Source organism: Podarcis gaigeae (genome assembly GCF_964106915.1).
Source record: "Podarcis gaigeae genome assembly, chromosome: 1".
NCBI classification, from domain to species: Eukaryota; Metazoa; Chordata; class Lepidosauria; order Squamata; family Lacertidae; genus Podarcis; species Podarcis gaigeae.
Genome location: NC_139678.1, coordinates 127,177,143 through 127,191,648, shown reverse-complemented (window position 1 = coordinate 127,191,648; position 14,506 = coordinate 127,177,143). Strand labels below are relative to the sequence as shown.

The 14,506-nt window shown below is 47.8% G+C and overlaps 1 protein-coding gene across 1 annotated transcript in view; it reads right to left on the bottom strand.

Moving 5' to 3' along the window:
- Nucleotides 1-14,506, bottom strand: part of CDK15 (cyclin dependent kinase 15) — a 59,756-nt gene that overhangs the window by 4,640 nt on the left and 40,610 nt on the right. The window contains exon 11 of the mRNA XM_083712141.1: nt 11,183-11,322. Coding sequence (XP_083568267.1) covers nt 11,183-11,322 — 140 coding nt within the window. The remainder of the gene's footprint in view (nt 1-11,182; nt 11,323-14,506) is intronic.

The following is a 14,506-nucleotide window of genomic DNA, read 5'->3' as shown; positions in this document are numbered from 1 at the left end:
CTCTCTTTTCTCTGAGATTGTGGATTGCAGCAGGGTTCAGCTCTGCCTAACTCCCACAGCATCCCTGGCTGCAAAGCAATCCAGCCAGCAAAATGCAGTGGTGGCACATTGCAGAGCACAGTTACTCTTTAAATTATTTCTGTCTTGGAGAGGGGGGCGCAAGTATAGTGGGAAGGGGGGGGGAATTAAAAGCACTCCGGTTTAAATATTGCCTCTGCCGCTGGAACAACCACCACAATCTATGTAGTCCTTTGAGTCTTTTTCAATTTTCCTTTTATACAGCGTAGCTGCTGTAGAGGTGGTAGTTTGAGGAAGAGGACCAGTTTGGAGGGCGGGAGAGGAATTTCTGTGCCCTTCCTCCTCACACTGTTTTTTTCTGCTAGAAATCCCCTCCCCTGCAGATGCTTCTACTTCCACTAAAGGTAAAGGTACCCCTGCCTGTACGGGCCAGTCTTGACAGACTCTGGGGTTGTGCGCCCATCTCACTTAAGAGGCCGGGGGCCAGCGCTGTCCGAAGACACTTCCGGGTCACGTGGCCAGCGTGACATCGCTGCTCTGGCGAGCCAGAGCCGCACACGGAAACGCCGTTTACCTTCCCGCTGGTAAGCGGTCCCTATTTATCTACTTGCACCCGGAGGTGCTTTCGAACTGCTAGGTTGGCAGGCGCTGGGACCGAGCAGCGGGAGCGCACCCCGCCGCAGGGATTCGAACCGCTGACCTTTCGATCGGCAAGTCCTAGGAGCTGAGGCTTTAACCCACAGTGCCACCTGCGTCCCGGTTCTACTTCCACTACAAAGATCTATATCATCGGTATGAGTAGCTCTGGAATGGGATTCTTAGGTTGTGTAAAAATTACCACTTACTCTGGCTCCAGCACACTCCCACTGGTGGTGTTTAAAGCTATGTACAGTGGTACCTCGGGTTAAGAACTTAATTCTTTCCGGAGGTCTGTTCTTAATCTGAAACTATTCTTAACCTGAGGTACCACTTTAGCTAATGGGGCCTCCAGCTGCCACCGCGTGATTTCTGTTCTCATCCTGAAGCAAAGTTCTTAACCCGAGGTACTATTTCTGGGTTAGCAGAGTCTGTAACCTGAAGCGTATGTAACCTGAAGCATCTGTAACCCGAGGTACCACTGTACACAAGATGTTAAACACAAATCTACAGGTATTCCTGTAGCTCAGTGGTCCCCAGTTAGCTAAGTACTGTGGACCCCCTGCTTTTCAAAAGCCAAGCCATGGAACCCCTACATTATTATTATTATTATTATTATTATTATTATTATTATTATTATAGATTATGTTGATTTACAAAAGTGTGTGCAATGTCTCTCTCTCGTATTTTTTTCTCCATGTAACATTTTTACAAATCAGTTTCATTTGTTGAGACATTAGGAAGAAAAGGGGGATAGAGGTGGCGGGGGGGAAGATGGGTGGGAGTGGGGTCGGGTGGCGATGTTTCTATTATGCCTAATGTATGTAGGGTTTGGTGTCAGCGTTGCTCGTGCTGTTCACTTGTGTTCCTTTGGTGGTGAGAGAGGTTGGGGTTGGCCTAGGGTGTGGTTGTTTGTTTGTGGTTGGCTGTGGTGGTCTTTGTTTTCGTGTGTGAGTGGGGTGGGTGGGTGTTTTGGATCAGCTTAGCCATATTGATTTGTATGATGCTGGTGGATTTTTATCGTTGTCTTGTTGGGCTGTGTATGTGATAAAGGGGAGCCATACAGGGGTGAAAGTGTCTTCTATTTGTCCCTGTGTCAGCTTAAGTTTATTGGTTAATTTTTCTAGTAGGGCTGTTTCCCATACTATTTGGTACCATTGGTCCATGCTTACTCTTGACAGGTCTCTCGGAACCCCTACTTTTGAAAATGTTGACATGTATGTGGTGAGGTTTTTGTTATGCGAATGGTGCCACCATACCCTCCAACATGTCCCAACACAAATCCAGGACACGCGTCTTCTGGGCTGCGCTCCCACATGAATCACATGACCTGTGCAAGAACACAGATCCCAAAACATGCATTTTTCAGTGCCACAATATTGTGCATTTTTGGGCACTGTGCTCGGCCCTCCAAAACGGGATGTCCTGGACAGTTGATGGGTATGTGACATGGGTTACGCAGATCTCCTGGAGTCCACGGACCACCAATTGGGATCTTCTGCTGTAGCTTCTTGAAAAATACTCCTGTTTGATGTGCTTTCCCTCAAACCAGTTTCCATCCAGTTCAGCTGAAGTGTGTACGTTTCAGGCAGCCACTCAGCATGTGCAGATGTTAGCACATGCGCAGTGGGGGAACCCTTTCCTTTCTTCCTCAAGTGTGAAGTCCTGTCAACGACTGACAGGACTTGAGACTCTCTCACCTACTTGCCTGGCACATGCATGTTGTAATCTTATTTATTACTTAGTTTGTTTAGAGCATTTGTACCTCACTCTTCAACCAAGAAGGTTACCAGAGTGGCTTGCTTACATGCAGTCAATAAAAACAAGACAGTCCCTGCCTACAGGCTGACAAACTAAAAAAACACAACACACAAGGGGAAAGGGACAAGGAGGGAAGAAATCAAACTCTGGTACCAATCCTTAAACAGCTGTTCTCATAAATCCAGGACATACCACAGAAGAGAAATCCAGTGTGTAAATTAACTTGCACATTATCGTTGTAGTGAATTTTTAAAAAATCAGTTATATAACATACCACTGACTCAAGTTTCATATGTGAAAATTTCCAAAGTCTGCATTCACTAGCGCTGAAACTTTACAATGGATAGATCAAATTAGTCCTTTTTAGGGCCCCACAGCTATGTGAAAGGTTTGAAGCTTGCTCAACAGCGATCACACCAAGTGTACAGACAGACAGCTCCCTGTGCTGTTAGCGCACAAGGGGAGGTGTGCTTGTTTGTACACTGACATAGATCAAAATGGATGAGAGAGGGCTCAGGGAGGCATGTTTCCTTCCTTTAGCAAGTGCCCAAGCCACTTAAGGGGGGAGTTTTCTCTCTTGGGGGACGCGGGTGGCGCTGTGGATTAAACCACAGAGCCTAGGACTTGCCAATCAGAAGGTCGCGGTTCAAATCCCCGCGACGGGGTGAGCTCCCGTTGCTCGGTCCCTGCTCCTGCCAACCTAGCAGTTCGAATGCACGTCAAAGTGCAAGTAGATAAATAGGTATCAATCTGGCGGGAAGGTAAACGCCGTTTCCGTGCGCTGCTCTGGTTCGCCAGAAGCGGCTTAGTCATGCTGGCCACATGAACCGGAAGCTGTACGCCGGCTCCCTCGGCCAATAAAGCGAGATGTAGTAGCACCCGCCCTGTGGAACGCCCTCCCATCCGATGTCAAGGAAATAAACAACTTCAGTTGTACCTCAGGTTACATACGCTTCAGGTTAGATACGCTTCAGGCTACAGACTCCGCTAACTCAGAAATAGTGCCTCGGGTTAAGAACTTTGCTTCAGGATGAGAACAGAAATCATGCTTTGGCGGTGCAGCAGCAGCAGGAGGCCCCATTAACTAAAGTGGTGCTTCAGGTTAAGAACAGTTTCAGGTTAAGAACGGACCTCTGGAACAAATTAAGTACTTAACCTGAGGTACCACTGTACCTGACTTTTAGAAGACATCTGAAGGCAGCCCTGTTTAGGGAAGTTCTTAATGTTTGATGTTCTATCATGTTTTTAATATTATGTTGGGAGCCGACCAGAGAGGCTGGGGAAACCCAACCAGATTGGCGGGGTATAAATAATAAAATTATTATTAATAATAAAAATTGTAGAGTTGGAAGGGACCACGAGAATTATTTAGCCCAGCTCTCTGCAATGCAGGAATCTTTCACCTAATGTGGGGCTCAAACCCACAACCTTGAGATTAAGAGTCTCGTGCTCTACCAATTGAGCTATTACTCAGGGGTAATATGCTCTCAGACACTGATAATGCTTCTTACTTGCCCAGGTGAAGGATAGAAAGGGCTGGGCGTGCATATAGAAACTAGGTAAAATTCACATTTGTTGCTTTGCCCACTTTTGCCTGTGACCTTGCCCACCACTGGCATGTGACTCTGAGAAGATTACTTAAAAGAAGAAGAGGAGGAGTTTGGATTTGATATCCTGCTTTATCACTATCCAAAGGAGTCTCAAAGCGGCTAACATTCTCCTTTCCCTTCCTCCCCCACAACAAATACTCTGTGAGGTGAGTGGGGCTGAGAGACTTCAAAGAAGTGTGACTAGCCCAAGGTCACCCAGCAGCTGCATGTGGAGGAGCGGGGAATCAAACCCAGTTCACCAGATTACAAGTCTATTGCTCTTAACCACTACACCACACTGGCTCTCCAGGGAATACTGCTCCCCACCCGTGACATAGTGAGTCTCCTGTCCTGACTACCAATGACATGAAGCAGGGATGACAACACTCAGAGGTCGATGACCAGGATCCACACAGTGGTGTTAAAAACAATACATTTGCTCACCACAGAAAGACCAATCTGCATTGGAAGTGGAAGATTAGGTGGGGGTGGCGCTGTGGGTTACACCACAGAGCCTAGAACTTGCCGATCAGAAGGTTGGCGGTTTGAATCCCCGCGACAGGGTGAGCTCCCATTGCTCAGTCCCTGCTCCTGCCAACCTAGCAGTTCGAAAGCACGTCAATGTGCAAGTAGATAAATAGGTACCCTCCAGCGGAAAGGTAAACGGTGTTTCCGTGCGCTGCTCTGGTTCGCCAGAAGTGGCTTAGTCCTCCTGGCCACATGACCCGGAAGCAGCACGCCGGCTCCCTTGGCCAATAAAGTGAGATGAGCGCCGCAACCCCAGAGTCGGCCACGACTTGACTTAATGGTCAGGGGTCCCTTTACCCTTTACCTTTTACCAACCACAGCTCCAAAATCATTAAAGCGGTGGCAGGGATGGGAGTGCGGATCTCATGAATGAAATTCAAACCACTTTTCTGCAAGTTAACGCTGCAATCGCCCCAAAGAGTAAGAAGATTCTTAAGTATGCAATATCAAGAGCTCTAGCTCACAGCCACAATTTACTGTTTTCCCTGGTCTTTACTTAAGGAAATCTCACATCAAAGTCAGCTACTCTGGTGAACAGACTACTTGGGGTCAGCTTAAATTCTGACAGGGAGTGGAATTAATTACGGTTCGAAGAACTATTCAAGAAGGGATAGAAGGGACCCTTGTTATCACTAAACTATTGTGCACCAGCACCAATATGGTCTGGCAATACGAGACTGGACTTACCAAATGGAAGTAATTTTCCCCAGGGTTCATATATTTCCATTAATATGTATGGGAAAGTGCAGCAACCTTGCCTAATAGACCTGGGTTGCACATCATGCTAAACCACGGTGTACTGAGCTTATGAAATGCTAAACCACGATGTATTATTATGTATGTATTATTATTTATTGAATTTATGTACCGCCCTATACCCAGCGGTCTCAGGGCAGTTCACAGAAAAGATCAACATAAAAACAACAATATATATAATCAAAATCAAAACAACAACCCAATAACCAAGCTAAACCATGGTGTATTAAACTATTGTTTATTAAACTGTGGCTTAGTGTTATGTGTGACGCCTGCCCAGTAGTTTAACTATAGTTTGCTTGCTGCCAAAAAAACCTCAATTTGTAGCTATGGTTTACTGTTGGTTTACAAACCTTGGTTTTCTTTAACTGCCTTTGGTTCCAACTCTATGTGCCCAGCAGTTCGCATGTCATTTTTCCACAAACGTAGTTATTTAAATAATTTTTAACCTGCCTCTTCAGTCAACAAGGGCTCCCTGAGTGGCTTACAGGCAAACTGGAATTTATGGGTGAAAAGCGTGGTGATTGGTATAGTCTGAGGGTGATTTGTGGGCTCTGCAGATTAAACAGCTAGACACACGCAGTAAACTTCAGTATGGACAAGCCACCATCCCTGGAGATGCCAAAACCTTAAGAGATTTTCAGTGCAATCTTTATACAAGTATACTCAGAAGTAAGCCCCACCATAATTGAGTTTGGGCTTACTCTGTGTATAGGATTGCAGCCCCAGTGGTTCTCTGGACACCAGATACAAGTTGCATGCTGAGTGCCTACTGCTTTTAATAGTCTCAGATTATGGTAATAGTACAGTCGTACCTCGGAAGTCGAATGGAATCCGTTCCGGAAGTCTGTTCAGCTTCCAAAACATTTGGAAACCAAAGCGCGGCTTCTGATTGGCTGCAGGAACCTCCTGCAGCCAATCGGAACCTGCGGAACCTGCATTGGGCGTTTGGGTTCCAAAGAACATTCGCAAACTGGAACACTCACTTCTGGGTTTGTGGTGTTCGGGAACCAAAATGTTCAACTCACAAGGCGTGTTAATTCAGACTGTATTGCAATTAGTAGCAGACTCTTGACTGAATTCTACGATTGTGGGCTATTTGTTGAAATCAACTTTTTCCAATCATTTTTAATTTGTTGGACCTATTGATTGTCAGATGAATTTTACTTTTCTACAGGAATATATATATGCATCCCTCGCTACGTTTAGGCCATAGCTACTCGAAGCAGTAGGTTGCGAATCAGAAAGTCGGCGGTTCAAATCTCCGCGACGGGGTGAGCTCCTGTTGCTCGGTCCCTGCTCCTGCCAACCTAGCAGTTTGAAAGCACGTCGAAGTGCAAGTAGATAAATAGGGACCACTCTGGCGGGAAGGTAAATGGCGTTTCCATGTGCTGCTCTGGTTCGCCAGAAGCGGATTAGTCATGCTGACCACATGACCCGGAAGCTGTACGCCGACTCCCTCGGCCAATAAAGCGAGATGAGCGCCGCAACCCCAGAGTCGGTCACGATTGGACCTAATGGTCAGGGGTCCCTTTACCTTTACTCGAAGCAGTGGCCAAGGAGAAGTCACAAGATTCTCCCTCGCAGCAGCAAAGCAGCACCCACATTCGCTTGGGACAAGCGCCTGCTCACCCTCCTCCCCGAGCTCAGTAGCAGCGGCACTGGCAGGGGAAATCGGGACATTTCGGAATCAAATCAGAAGCTGGGATGGCTTTTGTAATTCCGGGACTGTCCCTGGAAAATCAGGAGACTTGGAACGTATGCATTTGTAGCTCCACCTGCTTCTGCCCCTGCCCAACAAGAAGCTTGGCCAGAGGAGAATGTGGCCCTTCTGTTTCAAAAAGGTTTTCCACCCGTGTTACAAGGGGACCCCCTTCCTGCAAACTTCCCACCTCCTTTTTGCTGAACCGAAGCAAAGCAGCCTCCTCTGCCGGCAGCTCACAATCCGACGCAGTTAACATCTGATCCTTCGCATTCTTTGCAATAATCGTTAGAATCTTGTTGTCATCAACAAAACTCCTTTTTTAAATAAAAAAGCAAACTTTGCATCGTTCATTTATCTCCCTCCCACCTAGTCACTCCCTGTGGCAATTTACAGGAAAGAGTGGTCCCTGCTATAACAATTTCATAACAATGTCGGGGGGGGGGGGAGGGGATCTCTCTCTCGTATCCTCTCAGATGAAGATAACAAGCTGATTCTTTTACCCACTGCCACTTCAAATTTGTACTTGAGCATACGAAAGCTAATCACCAGCATCCCCTAGACTAGGCTACAGCCAGAACACGATGTTGTATGCACTGAGAATGCTAAATTTTATATAATTCAATTAAATTAGCTGCAGTGACCCTGGAACCCAAATGTCTTGCTTGATTGTGAAAGTACAGGCAGCTGTTTGTCGGGAGTTCTTTGTTTTGTTTTTTTGAAATCATGTTGGGTGATATCCAATGTTAGCTATATTCTGAGTAGACCCACAGAAATCGATCGGCTTCAGTAACTTCACCCCATTTATTTTATTGGTTATGACTAGCATTAGTAAAGGTAAAGGGGACTGGGAAATGCATTCCTCATATGGAAATGATCCATCTCCTCTCCAGGAGTGACATGTTGTGTTCGCCAATCTGTTGCCTTCCTCCTTCCCTCCCCACCTTTTCCCCTCCTGCCTTTCTGTCTCTTTGCTCCCCCCCCCCACACCTCTCCCCTACACACACACACACACACACACACACACACACACACACACACATTCTCTCTCTCTCCTTCTTTTCCTGTCTTTTGGCACGGGCACTTTCATCTCCTCCCTCAGGGATTTGAGATGTCACTGCAGGAAGTGCTTGTCTGCATCTCAGGCAGCGGCAGAGCCCTGTGGCTTTGACAAACCTCATTTAATTGGGAGGAAGCCAGGAGGGTTTGAAAGAACTGAAACATCCACGAAACTCCTTTTATCAGGCATAATTTAAACTCTGCATGGAAAAAACCCTATATGTATAAAGAAAAGTCAACTCCCCCCCCCACCCTGCTGAGAGTCCTCCCCTCCTCCTCCTCCTCAGCCCCCCCATCCCCCGGCAAAGGCAGGCTCCTACGAGATTCCATCTTTTCAATTTTCTAAAAGTGTCAAAGTAGATTTGTGCTCTGCGGATGGTTGGGTAGAAAGGGGATGCAGTTCTCTCCCTTGCTCTATACACACATACACACACACACACACACACAGAGAGAGAGAGAGAGAGAGAGAGAGAGAGAGAGAAGGCGGGGGGAGTCCCCTCGCACATGTGGACCTTGTTCTGTGCATGCAACAACTTAGTTTAATTCCGCCCATGAATCTCACGGTCTTTGGCGGCGTCTGCCCAGCCTGCGACATGCCTCCAAAGTCAAAATCAGTTATTTCCCACCCGCCAACCCACCCACAACCCGGGCCCGATAACAAGACGGGAAAAGCCTGTCAAGAGTTGTTTTCGTACGCAAAGAATATTGCGTCCCCGTCTGTGAGGTCCAGCTTTAATTCGCTCTGAGGTATTTCTACTGCTGTCAGTTATCACGTTAATGGAGCCAGAGGAGTCCTAGGTTCCCTTGGTGGTCCTGATCATGGCCCTGAAAGGGACCCCTTCCGAGGTGGCCAAGACTGGAGTGATGGTAGAGAAAATAGGGGCGTGCCAGACAGAAGGGGACCTCATCCAGAGTTCCATGGTGACTGAATTTCGTGAAGACTTCCATCCAGACAAGCGATTTGGCCATCGCTTACGTGAATTTGAGGGACAGAGAGGCCCACCCCAAGAAGAGAAGTGGAGACGAGGTGGTCCAGGCCCACCTTTCCCCCCTGACCCCAGACAATTCAATGAGGGACATAGCAGAGGTCCAAACCGTGGACCTCTTGGGAGGGATGGAGACCTTCAGACGAGAGATTTCCTCATGAGCCTGAGGACTATGGACCAAACAGAAATAGCGATCAAAATGATAAAAGTGATATTGTAGGAGTCAATTTTAGGAGTCAAATTTCAGATTAAGGACTGGAAAATCAAAAACTTGTAATGAATAGAGTTGGGGCGATAACGCAACCCTGATTAACACCTGATCCCACTGTGAATGGTTCACTTTGAGAGCCATCAATCTGCGATTGTTGGTGTCATATTATCATAAAAGGTAAAGGGACCCCCGACCATTAGGTCCAGTCGTGACCGACTCTGGGGTTGCGGTGCTCATCTTGCTTTATTTGGCGAGGGAGCCAGCGTTTGTCCACAGACAGCTTCCGGGTCATGTGGCCAGCATGACTAAGCTGCTTCTGGTGAACCAGAGCAGCACACGGAAACGCCGTTTACCTTCCCGCTGGAGCGGTACCTATTTATCTACTTGCACTTTGACGTGCTTTTGAACTGCTAGGTTGGCAGGAGCAGGGACCGAGTAACTGGAGCTCAGCCCGTCATGGGGATTCAAACTGCCGACCTTCTGATCAGCAAGTCCTAGGCTCTGTGGTTTAACCCACAGCGCCACCCGCGTCCCTTCATATTATCATAGGAACATGCAAGCCCACTCACCACGACAAGGTGAGTGAGGCTGCTGCGACAGCCCACACCAGCAACTGGAGTCCTCCACCAAGGTCCCAGGGGAGCCTGTGTGTCTCGCCCAGTAGCCCAGAGCAGCAGAGGCATGTGCCAGGGAGTGCATGGATGGGCAAGTGGGCTCCTAGCTACTCTGAGCCGGAGTGGAAAGGAGTGGGTTTTCGTGCCCCTCCCCCTGGGCCTTTCGTCCTTGGCAGAGGCCAATCTGAGAAACCCCTAGGATAAGGTTACCACACGTCCCCGTTTTCTGGGAACAGTCCCTGTTTCTACAAATCAGTCCCCATAGAAACTCCATTGAAGTTGAAAAGTGTCCCTGGATTCGTTGAAAAAAATCTGGTAACCTTATAGGTGTGTCCCTGAATGGAGGATGGCTTTAAATACAAAGTCGATGTCTGCAAAAGTCTTAGACATCTTCCTGACAAGAAAGCTTCCCAGAAAGCGCCGAGGGCCTTCTGGTGGTTCCCTTGCTGCGAGAAGCCAAGAATTGATGCTTTTGAATTATGGTGCTGGAGGAGACTCTTGAGAGTCCCATGGACTGCAAGAAGATCAAACCTCTCCATTCTGAAGGAAATCAGCCCTGAGTGCTCACTGGAAGGACAGATCCTGAAGCTGAGGCTTCAATACTTTGGCCACCTCATGAGAAGAGAAGACTCCCTGGAAAAGACCCTGATGTTGAAAAGATGGAGGGCACAAGGAGAAGGGGACGACAGAGGACGAGATGGTTGGACAGTGTTCTCGAAGCTACCAGCATGAGTTTGACCAAACTGCGGGAGGCAGTGGAAGACAGGAGTGCCTGGCGTGCTCTGGTCCAGGGAGTCACGAAGAGGCGGACACGACTAAACGACTAAACGACTAAACAACAACAACAACAAAAGCTCCTACCCACTCCTAGCCATGACTGGTCAAGCCACAGGGCAGGGCTAATTCTCATTTCCTTTTCCTCAGTCCATCTCCCACGTAGTGGCGGCGAGCTTTAAGCTTTCTAGTCAGGCCTCTACCGCTGCATGCGCGAGGGCCCTTATGAACTGCCCTAGCCATCTGCCTGAATCTAGGAGGACGAGTGTGGTAGGGCACATTTATTTGACCTGTACCAAAACCAGGGCCACCCCCAAAACAGCTAGGGAGAGAGTTTGCTGTAGTTTTTCACACTTCTGCGGGTGGTGACGGTGGCTGTTGTCAAACTGGCATCTGTTGAGGGCTACCCCGAGCCGCCCAGTGACTTACTTTAACAACGTCATGGTGAATTCCTGCACCTATTTTTTCTTGCAAGAAAAGCACTGGTTGTAGTTCAACAACATCTGAAGGGCACCTTCCTGAGGCCGTTAGAATATAGAATGACATACCATCAGAAAGCTGGTGCAGCTGAGAAGGTAAAGAGTTGAAAAAAGGATGGAGACATGCTTTCTGTGCTGAGATCCTGTCCCGTGGACAAAGTTTTAGCATTCTCGTTGCCAAGTCTTCAGCTTCAGATTCTCTGCCCAGCCTAAAAAAAAAAAAAAAAAAACCAGAGAGAAATAACCAACACCAAAACAAGACCTTGAGCGATAGGTTTAGCCACAGGAGAGACTGCCAACTTGTTGCCCACCAGATGTTTTTGCACTACAACTTCCAACAGCCCCAGACATCATGACTGTGTCAGCTTGGGCTGAAGAAAGCTGTAGTTCAAGGTATCAGCTTGAGGAAGGCTAGTATGTGTCCTCACTTTGGTGTAGAGATTTTACTTGGGTTACCAAGTATTAAGTCTGCCACCTCCTATTCAACCATCATTCAACTCCCCTAAAGGTAAAGGTAAAGGGACCCCTGACCATTAGGTCCAGTCATGGCCAATTCTGGGGTTGCGGCGCTCATCTCACTTTATTGGCCGAGGGAGCCGGCGTACAGCTTCCAGGTCATGTGGCCAGCATGACTAAGCCGCTTCTGGGAAACCAGAGCAGCGCACAGAAACACCGTTTACCTTCCCGCCGGAGTGGTACCTATTTATCTACTTCCACTTTGATGTGCTTTCAAACTGCTAGGTTGGCAGGAGCAGGGACCAAGCAACAGGAGCTCACACCGTCCCAGGGATTCGAACCGGCGACCTCCTGATCAGCAAGTCCTAGGCTCGATGGTTTAACCCACAGCGCCACCCATGTCCCTTTGGGCGAAGGTATAGACAGAGAAATTTGTGTGTTAACAACTCAGCCACAGAATTATGCCAGTTAAAGGTATATAAATGGGTCAATACATTTTGCATCTCCTCCAAATTTATTCCAAGTTAGGGACCTAACTGCTGGAGAATGCTTTAGACTCGTTTCCAGAGAAAGCTCCCCCCCCCCCAAGCCATCCATTGTGAAGCAAAATCACTACTTTGCAAGCAAAGGATTTAAATGCATCGGAAGGACCAATAGCAGACTAATGCAGTGCATATTGCTTTTGTTACCATTAAATTTTGGCTTGGAATTGCAATGGTCATACTTGGGTCCAGTCCAACATTGTCCCCACTCACCCCAAACCTAAGAATAAATGTATACATTGGATTGAACAGCCAGGATTCTTTCCAAGCTGCACACAATTCTTTTACCAAATTTCTGGTTATGAAATGAAGACCCAGACCAAAAAGTATAATGTTCTGGTAGGAATAGACTATACTGAGTACTCTGAAGGTAAAGAGCAATGTGGGTAGTGATAGGTTATCCAACCTCTCCTTAACAACTGGGTGACAAACAGCTTGTTTTGCTTTGAGTCAAATGCTGAACTTAGGAAATTGATTACATCACTGGGGGGAATGATGAGGTAGGAAAGGCACAATAACTTGGGGGTAGGGGAGTTGAGGGACGCGGGTGGTGCTGTGGGTTAAACCACAGAGCCTAGGACTTGCTGATCAGAAGGTCGGCGGTTCGAATCCCCGCGACGGGGTGAGCAGTTCGAAAGCACATCAAAGTGCAAGTAGATAAATAGGTACCACTCTGGCGAGAAGGTAAACGACGTTTCTGTGTGCTGCTCTGGTTCACCAGAAGCAGCTTAGACATGCTGGCCACATGACCTGGAAGCTGTATGCAGGCTCCCTCGGCCAATAAAGCGAGATGAGCGCCGCAACCCCAGAGTCGTCCGCGACTGGACCTAATGGTCAGGGGTCCCTTTACCTTTACCTTTAGGGGAGTTGAATGATGGTTGAATAGGAGGTGGCAGACTTAATACTTGGTAACCCAAGTAAAATCTCTACACCAAAGTGAGGACACATACTAGTAAGGGTTTGTAGATAGAGACAACCACTTATATTAAATCAGTTGGTGCCCTTTAACTGAAAAGGATATTTCTGAAACAGCTGCCTTGCTCCTTGCAATGAGAGGGCCAGTCCTGGCCAATGCACAAGTACACGCAACTCCAAATAATCCTGCAAGAGAGTTGAGGCATTTATCTGTCTACCAAAGCCGAGCCAAAGCTTCCCTGGGGAGGCTTATAAGGGAGCAAAGTCACCCTGGGTTGGGTTTTTTGGCACGGGGCGGAGTGGAGGGGCAAACCTGTGAAGTTTGTGACATGTTCCATTAACTTTGCCAGAAAAGTTACGCATGGAAACTTTGTTGTGTCATTATGGCATTAAAAGGGCAGTGGGGTGTTTTTAACCGCCCCGTTAATCACTTCATCATACGCGAAGAATGTACTTCAGATGCTCCATAGATCTGACATCAGAACGTTTTATTATATAAGCGCTCTGACTTCCTAGCTGGAACACTGTTGAGCCACTGCCATTCCGTGTGGACAGACCAATGGTCTGATGTGAATCACTTTCATGTCACAAAGTTGTACGGTTCCCCTCTCTACTCCCCACAGCTATGTCTGGGCGGGCAGGGGAGACTTCAATGCCAAGTGGCTGACTCCTGGGAAACATGACAGTTTGGAAGCAAAACAGAAGAAGAAGGAGAAAACGCCGGCAAGCAAACAAAAACAGTGCCCTGAGTTTTATAGCATTTAATTTGCTTGCTTATTCAGAGCGTCAGGTGGCCTGTTAGAGCCCCGGCTGCTGTGTCTCTCCTCACACCCTCCCCAGCCGGGCATTTCCCTTCCAAATGACATCACGCTGCTGGGATCTGCTCACTTTCATTCTCAGCCTGGAGCACCAACCAAAACATACCCATAAAACGAACTGGGCTCGGAGCGTGAATATCTCATGTCAGCTGCCAACGCCTTTTGAGGAGAGGGGAGGTAGCGGGGGCGCGAAAAGAAGCGGGAGCCATTTACACGCACAGAACTGAGGGCCAAATTCTACCAGAACTGCAACGGAGTACAGATAGGAATGCCTTATTACTGAGGTTCCACCTGCCCTATACAGTGGTACCTCAGGTTACTACGCTTCAGGTTACATACGCTTCAGGTTATAGACTCCGCTAACCCAGAAATAGTGCTTCAGGTTAAGAACTTTGCTTCAGGATGAGAACAGTAATCGTGCTCTGGCGGCGTGGCAGCAACGGGAGGCCCCATTAGCTAAAGTGGTGCTTCAGGTTAAGAACAGTTTCAGGTTAAGTACGGACCTCCGGAACGAATTGAGTACTTAACCCGAGGTACCACTGTACATTCAAAGCAGCATCATGCAGCGCTACGATTCCCAGAGTCTGCTGGGAAGAGGCATTGACTGATAAACCACTCTGAGAATTGTGGAATGCTCTCCCCAGGGCTGGGGCATTTGGATG